This window comes from Drosophila subpulchrella, chromosome 3L (assembly GCF_014743375.2).
Source record: "Drosophila subpulchrella strain 33 F10 #4 breed RU33 chromosome 3L, RU_Dsub_v1.1 Primary Assembly, whole genome shotgun sequence".
In the NCBI taxonomy this organism is placed as follows: domain Eukaryota; kingdom Metazoa; phylum Arthropoda; class Insecta; order Diptera; family Drosophilidae; genus Drosophila; species Drosophila subpulchrella.
Genome location: NC_050612.1, coordinates 14,710,954 through 14,718,849, shown reverse-complemented (window position 1 = coordinate 14,718,849; position 7,896 = coordinate 14,710,954). Strand labels below are relative to the sequence as shown.

Sequence of the window (7,896 nt, the reverse complement as noted above, 5' to 3'; positions counted from 1 at the left end):
TGTATAATCAAGACAATGAATCATTTAAGAGTTAAGCTCCCTATGTTGCCACCCAAACATCCGAACGACCCCTTCTTAAGTAAGCACCCAAAGCGGAACGATATGCTTCCAAAGGCTCCCACTCCTCCCTGTTGCAGGAAGGTAACGCCGGCTGCTCAATGGTCTGAAGTAATTCCAAAATCTTGACCTTGTCCTGCCTTAGAAGCTGCGGCACAAACATCTGCATGACCCGCAAGAAGAGTAGATTTTTCGGGGCAGCGGTGGGTCGGTCCGGAACCGATTCCTTAACGTACATAATTCCAGCTTTGTGGAGAGTTATCATAGCGTTGCGATTTCTAGAGGTATTGCAACTCAGGGTCTCCGCCAATCGAGTGGCCAGGCTGATAAGTTCAAGAAACTCTGGGGAACCGGCAGCCCTGACACTATCACCGCCATTATCGTCCATAATCTTCTGGTAGAGCAACATGCCGGTGTGGAACAGTGCCATACCATAGTGGATGGAGTTGACTTTGATTGTGAGTTCCATGGAACATCTCAAAACGTCACCAAAGGGAGCATAGTACTGAAAACGGCAAGGCGATTAAATTAAAAGCTTCGAATTTTATCATTTCACTTGCCAACCTTTTCGTAGTACTGATAAATCCTAGCGGCGCGCATTGGTGGAATCACATTGAAGGCCACCAGTTTGCAGTAGCTGGCCAGGCTGCGACGCAGGACCTGCAACTGAAGAAAGTTCGATTCCTTCATAAGATCCGCAGGACTCGTCCGAAAGAGGTGTCGCAACACGAAGTTGTCCAGTATCTCCACCTCATTTATTGTCGGTGCGTACGCCAGTGAACGCACTAATTCATGGTGACTGTCAAGTAGTTGATATCCATATAGCACAAATAGATCGCATATAAATGAGAGGCACTGGAAACATTAATATACGTTAGTTAAACTGTTAGTTAAAGCTATTTGTTCTTCACTCACACTATATGCCTGTGACATATTGTTAGCGCTCACAATCTGTTCAAAGGTGACAAACAGATAGTCCTCAAAGTGTTTCTTGAGGGCGGCACAAGAATCATCCATGTTTGAATTGCTTGCGGCCTCTTTCCTGAAGGTGTATAGGTCCCAGAAAAGGCTGAAGTAGCCAGCAGCCAGATAAAGAGACACTGCCTCCGCCGGCAGACCATCCTTGCCCATATCCCGCACCCTGACCACTCTCTTCAGGCTGGACAGAACCGACTCGGTCAGCCCCCCGAAACTGAGATTAAAGTGTGCGTAAAGGGCACACAACAAACGCAAGGTGTTCAGCAGCCGGCGGGAGCGGCTCTTCGGAGTTTTGGAGGAGTCCGATGACGATGTAGAGGACGATGAGCTGGCCAGGCCATACCTCTCCTGCCAAGTGCGCAGCGCGATCTTGTAGTTGGTCACCGCACTGTTGAGCATCTGTAGTATGTGGAGATGAGTGCGTTCCATTTTAAAAAGAAAACTCAGAGTGTGAGCTCCACGCCGCAGCACACGGTTGCTCGTTTGATGGAACATAAGGATGTCCATCTCATCTAAGAGTTTCTCAAGTTGACCCTGGTTGTTAATCTCCCGGTAGTATTTGGAACAAAAGTATTGCGGCAGTTCCAGAAGATTTATCACATCGTCTGGTCGGTCTACATACTTTCGAAGTAGTTGGGGCAGCACAGGTGCTAGTAATTCGGTGGCCTTCACCTGGGCTCCCGCCTTTGGCTGCCTCTTCAGATCCTTGGTATATCTTCCTTGTGGAATTTCACCAGTTATTGCTTGAATAACGCCTTTGGTGAGAATTTCAATCAATGCGGAGGATTCAGCTTCGGTTAGATTTGGGTACTGTTCCTCCATAAGCATTTTTATCATGGGCTCCCAGTCCAAAACCATTTCGCAGTTGTCCCAAAAAGAATCCACCAGATAGCCAGCATGTTCATGTTCACATCTATCGACGTAAAACTGTAGCAGATGTCGAATTTTTTGCGAAAATGGAGCTTCTTCCGTTTCTTTTCTGCGCAGGACGAAAAATTCCGCCGCTGCCTGGGCTACTCCTCGATTTGCAAAGAACACAAATTCTTCAATCACCTTGCAATCGTCCTCACTAAGAATTTCTGAAGAATATCGATAAAATTCGGTAAGGACGCGCAGGGATTCCTCTGCTATTTCGTTTTCCCTGTCCACGGATAAGTTCATGAATAGTTGCCGGAACTCACAGCCCAATTCCAAGCACATGGTGCGGAGGTCCTCATGGCGGCAAAGCCGTGAGAGGTTGGCCAGGATGCACTGCCTCACCATTGTCGAGCTATCAGACAAAGCTTCGAAGAAGTAACGCAGGTGGTGTGGCTCCAGATGGCACTCTGGGTACTTGCTGAACCACAGGCCCAGTTCGGAGATACAAAGGAACCTTATGTCGTCCACCACATCCTGGTAGCGATTCACAAATAGCCAGTTGAACATCTGTATCCACAGTGTCTTCAGTAGCTCATTATCCACGGATGTGAGATCGCACAAAATGGTCATCATTTTGAGACCTACAAGGAAAGACAAATGATTATCATTTCAAATAGTTGCTTCTAATTCTATTTAATTAATATTGCTTTAGTTACTTACCCAACATGGTGCTCGTGTGACGAAAAGGACGAACACTGGACTCCGAGCAGGCCATCAGAAAGCCCGTCACCTCTTGCAAAAACATATTGTACATAGGAACGGGTATGTCATAGACCGCCTTCAGAAGGGCCTCCAAAAAGCTGACCACTCTGCGGGCAAATACTTCGGCCGTCTTCGTAATCAGGGGATAATACATGCTGACCTAAGAAGAGATAAGGGAAAGTTAGGATGAGCAATTCTGAGTTAAGTACCTCTAATATACTTACACTACGATATTGCAGGGAGCTTTGAAGCAGGATGTCCCCATAGGAGAACGGCATTGCAGCATCTTTTGGAATCTTATAGTTACTTCCACTGGCCTCCACCACAAACTCCATTATAATAAGCAAGGCATGTTCGGGACTAGCCATGTAAAGCTCGACCCAATGGCTGGCCAATTCATCATGGTTTGCATTCTTGATTAGCACACATTTCAGGAGAGTCGTGTGCGGCGCCTGCTCCTCCTCCTGATCCTCATGACTTTGGGGATTACAGAATTTTTGATTAGGGAAAGACTTGCAGACTTAGTAATGCAGCTTTTTAGCTCACCCAGACTGTTCCTCTGCCTGCAAATCAATCTGCTCATCAGCTAAAGCACTCATTCTGAAGAACTCTAGGCTGCTAACAAAATAAAAAAGCCGTACAAATTATCCAAGAACTCGAAAGAAAATTCCCATACCACAAGATGCAGTGAAATGGCAAATTTCTTCTGTCAGCTGGACAAAATCAAGTGACAGAAAATGAACCGTGAACTTATGAACCAATAAAATGACAATGCATGAACTGCTAAGAAGGGTTACCTCCAGGGTTGCAGCAAAAAAAATTGGCTCATTGGGAAAATTCAAAAATGAAGCAGGCTTTGGGAATCGAAATAAAACTCCATTACTTTAGACTGTACTTATTCAAATATCAAGCAGGCTTTGGAAATAGAAATAAAACTTCATTACTTTAGCCTGTACTATCCCCACTCATTTTTCATTCTACTTCGTTTGCGTACAGACGTATCAATTTAATAACATTTTTTGAAATAAAATAACTTTTTTCCAAACATTTTTTAAAAATTTATTAAGTGAAAATGTCTTTCGAAATTAATCATGAGGACCCTATGGAGGAGATTGTTTGGCAGTCTATAGATGTGGTGGGAGGTGCTGCTTCCAAGGAGCAGATCCTGCGCATGGTGAGCATTACGACCAAGAAGAGAGTGCTGAAACTGGTGGACAATGTGGACGAGGCCATGGAAAATCTATTAGAGAAGGGACTGATCTGCAAGCAGGAGGGAAAGTATCAGATCACCAATCAAAAAGAATAGCTTAAGCCACATCTTCATACTTTTTGGATCCTCTCAACCAGTTATAATAAATTTTATTGTATATAAAATACTGAAGTTAAGCACACCTGTAGAGAATGGTGAAGTATGTCTGACATTTGTTTATCATGGCTGTTCTTATAAAGAAAATTTCGTTTTATTTGCAGATATTGTTGTGATCAAGAAAAATTCCAAAGAATGTTGTGTGAACTATAAATGTTTGAATAAATATCTACAAGTTTTGTACGAAATCTAAAATAATTTTTTCCCTAATTTTTTGATACAAAATACAAAATAAATACTAGACCAGGATGTCAACACCACAATATCTCATTCCCTTTCTTTCAGTCACCTCGTAAAAAGTGTCCAGTAAACTCTAAACAATTTGTACGACCCAAAGAACTTGTTAAATTTCTAGCCTGCTTGCAGTTTTCCCACATCCACCGCAAAATAATGAAATGCAGGGCAAATAAAACCGCCGAGATTCCCATAGTTGGATCGAGATCGGGTCAGGTAGCCGATCTTTAAGGGCACAAAACAATTAGCCTGGCCCACAAAATGATACACAAACAGAGCGCAAATTGGGCAGCCACTTGTTCGACCTCAAAGCGAAAGCGCCGCCAATTCAAAGGGACTAACAAGGACCTCATAATCATGCCCATGCCCATGGCCATGCCCATTCCCAACTGATCCGATCCGATCCGAGCCAGAAATAAACACAAATATTGACGTTGCCTATCGCACGCGATCTCCGCTCCTCCCCAGGAATATACACATATATACACCCAGAGATCTGAGGCCACGACCGCTGACCAATTCGGGATGACTTGGCAAGTTGGCAACTCGGAATTATTTCAATCTGCGCTCATGACGCGGCTCCTTTTGGGCGGTGGCACGATAAAAAGCTGGCGATAACGTGCCTGATCCTCAGTGGTTTAAGTGGGGATATCGGGCGGTATTCCGCCTTTAAAGGAAGTGATTAGATCGAGTTTAGTGACCGGTACCCTTCAGAAGGAAAGTGTATTTCAACGACTATTATAAATTCATTAATCCTATTAGAATTATGGCAACTATCTGATGATTTTTAAAAATAAATAAGAAGTGCTCTTTTAGATTTGACTGGGCCTACAAATTTAAACTACAGGATACCCAATAGTCTACTCCTATCTTGAGATATCCAACTTGATTTGCCCCAAAAACAGGGCATTCCTGGAATTTCCAATCCGCCTTAAGTCCAGGCAAATATTGACGTTCGAGATTGAAAATTGGCGCACTCCAAAGGCAGCTGCCATTGATTGAAAGATCAATCGAGATCGAGGAGATTGCGAATCCGAATCCGATTCCGAGTCCAAAACAAGACGAGGCCAGGCGAGGCGGTTCCAGCTGCCGTAGGGTAATTGGAGTCCACCTACGGTCAAGGCGACTACCATTTCTCGACCCGTTGTGTGCCAATCTCATTTCATATTCAAAACGATTCCTTTGTCCATTGTTTGATTGCCCGAAATCTGACCTTCACCCTGTGCGTCGACCATTGTTGCCGCCTTACCATTCTGGCATTTGGCAGGCGGACGGGGAATTAGCCGCTGTCCATTCAGCGGCAGCTGCTGTGGCGCTCGTGCTCCGGCTCCTCGGATTCCCCCGCTCCTTGGGACTCCTGAATCCCTACTCTTTTGGCATTGAAATCCCCTGGCGAACACACCTGCCGTGGGACGCGGCTCGTCATCTGGAATTTAAGAAGGAAATTTATTGTGGCGAAAGTAAATAATATAAAAATGAATTTAACACTTTCATTGAGGCAGAAATTAAATGTAACCTTTTTTTGGAATACAACATTTATGTTAGTTTCTAACTTCAGGCCATTTTTTTCCGCAGTGCATGAACCTCCCCAAAGTTATCCACCGGTTTACTTTATTCTCCTTCTCGGCCTCCAATTTGGGGGGCTCAACAATAAACTCGACTTTTGCCCGTGTGGCCGCCTAATTGATAGTAAAATTGCGCACTGCCTTCCTCCTGGCGGCTGTTTTCGCCACTTTGTTGCAACTTTCGAGGGAAATTCGCAGCAGGAAAATTGTAACAAAATAAGAACAAGTAGGCAGGCAGCCAAGAAATCAAGCCAAGGATGAAGTTTAGCCGGGAAGGCTAAATGGAAAATGCAGAGCCTGGTGTGGGTTGTAGGCAGAAGTTGATGGTAAGCCTATAATGAAGACTCTTTTAGGAAATATTACTTATTTTGTTGTATAAAGTAATGTTCTATTTAATAAGTAATTTACTTGCTAAGTAACTCTTGGCATACTCATGACTCATGAATTAGGATATCTTTAAAATTTAATATAAACATTGGTATTGCTTTTAAACAAATTTTTTCCAAATCTTTTTACTTAATAGAAATACATACATTTTTTTTTTCTTTAGGGAGTTCTTTAATAATTTTGATAAATTAATTAACCAAATAAACCTGACTTAAACACAGATTTTTTACCCGAGATAAAGCCACCGGAGCTATTGTTCAATGGACATGAAAAATCATTCCGCCGTGTCCAGATATCCCCGATGTCCTCATAATTGGGTCAATTGTTGTGTGTTACAGCCAGTTACAGACGAATAAAGCAAACGAATGTACCAGAACAATGACAGTTAACCATTCAAAGGGAAAGAGGAGGAGGAGCGGCACGCGGCTGTGGGCGCCACAAAGCGAGCCGACAATGCCAAACCCAGAACTCTGGGCTTCGAAACCCCAACCAAAAACGAATCCGCGGCGGAGAATCCCGCCCAGCACGTGAGTTGGAGTTGGGAACTGTGGAGTTCTGGAGTCGGGGGGCAGGAACTTGTTGGAATACGAATGCCGCCCTCTTCCGCATTTAATAGAGAAGCCAGCGGATGTGGATACACAGTATTGAAGTGGTTGTGCGGAACACCCGCACAATTATCGCTGGCCTGTGGATCATGTGGGTGCCCACTTCCAGTCGCCAGTCGTCTACCTCCAAGTCTCGGCTTTAGTCTGGGCCTCCAGATCAAGTCTAGGGCGCAGGAAGTCTGGGCGCTGAAAAAACCAGTTGGCAATTGCTTCATTCATAAATTGGCATAGGCGTTAGTCTTCAGAGATGAACGTTCCAGTTCCACGTTGAACTAGTTTTTGGGTATACAAATTTCTTTTCTTTCGGATCTGTGAAACAAAAAAAAAGAATTATAATAGGAAACACTTTTAAAAATATGATATCCTGAGTTAAATTTGAACAAAGAACTAGTTCATTTTGTGAGGATGTCTGTGAACTTTAAGGGATGGATATTTTCTTAATCGATAAATCCCAAAACTTAATTCTTTAATCTTAAAAATCCTATTACCAAACTATAAATATTAAAATAAATTTAAAAATTCTTGTTATATAAAATATACATATATCGTCTTCAAATCTAACGACTCATCTGTCTGGATAGCAAGAATTTCGCTAATTTCTAAGCAAAGAACCAGAGAATAGAAACCTCTTTGGCAACAGCAGCTCCCATGACGAGATGAGTCACGCCCTGGACTCAAACAGCCAGCTATCACCTACTCCTCATCCTCGTGCAGCAACCCAATCCACTATCCCCATCTCCCATCCTCCTGTGACCGCCTCTTCAACTGCAACAACTGCTAATTGACACACCTCGACGATGGCATCACGTGCCCCATTGCCATCCATAGCCATACCATATCCCATATCCCATTCCCAGCCAGTGGAGATGAGTCATCCGGCGAAGAGCACGTTGCCAAAACCCGCTTGGCATGGCCATTTATGAATGGAGTCGCGTCGCCTCGCGTCGGGTCTAAAAACTCTAAACTCCTCCGGGCCTCGGACTTGAGTCTTGAGACCATGGAACTCCTCCATTCAGCCACTCCACTCCATTCAATTTCTTCTATGCGACGTCAAAAGTTGTTTGTTGTCTGGCTTCTGTGGTTC

General features: G+C 43.9%; 1 protein-coding gene across 1 annotated transcript; it reads right to left on the bottom strand.

Annotated features, from left to right (window-relative positions):
• LOC119553418 (cohesin subunit SA-2) lies at positions 1-3,390 on the bottom strand. Its single transcript, XM_037863795.1, has 7 exons — positions 3,332-3,390; positions 3,202-3,270; positions 2,880-3,132; positions 2,614-2,815; positions 973-2,534; positions 622-912; positions 1-562 (listed from the first exon to the last, which is right to left on the bottom strand). The coding sequence occupies exons 2-7, from the start codon at positions 3,252-3,254 to the stop codon at positions 41-43; spliced, it is 2,883 nt and encodes a 960-aa protein (XP_037719723.1). The 5' UTR covers positions 3,255-3,270; positions 3,332-3,390; the 3' UTR covers positions 1-40.
• Between the last annotated feature and the right edge of the window lie 4,506 nt (positions 3,391-7,896).

Bases quoted from the DNA above. Each gene is read 5' to 3' on its own strand.
- LOC119553418 (XM_037863795.1), bottom strand. From the start codon at position 3,254: ATGAGTGCTTTAGCTGATGAGCAGATTGATTTGCAGGCAGAGGAACAG. The intron at 2,816-2,879 runs GTAAGTATATTA...ATCTCTTCTTAG, and splicing joins GCTCCCTGCAATATCGTAGT to GTCAGCATGTATTATCCCCT. The intron at 563-621 runs GTTGGCAAGTGA...TGCCGTTTTCAG, and splicing joins TTTATCAGTACTACGAAAAG to TACTATGCTCCCTTTGGTGA.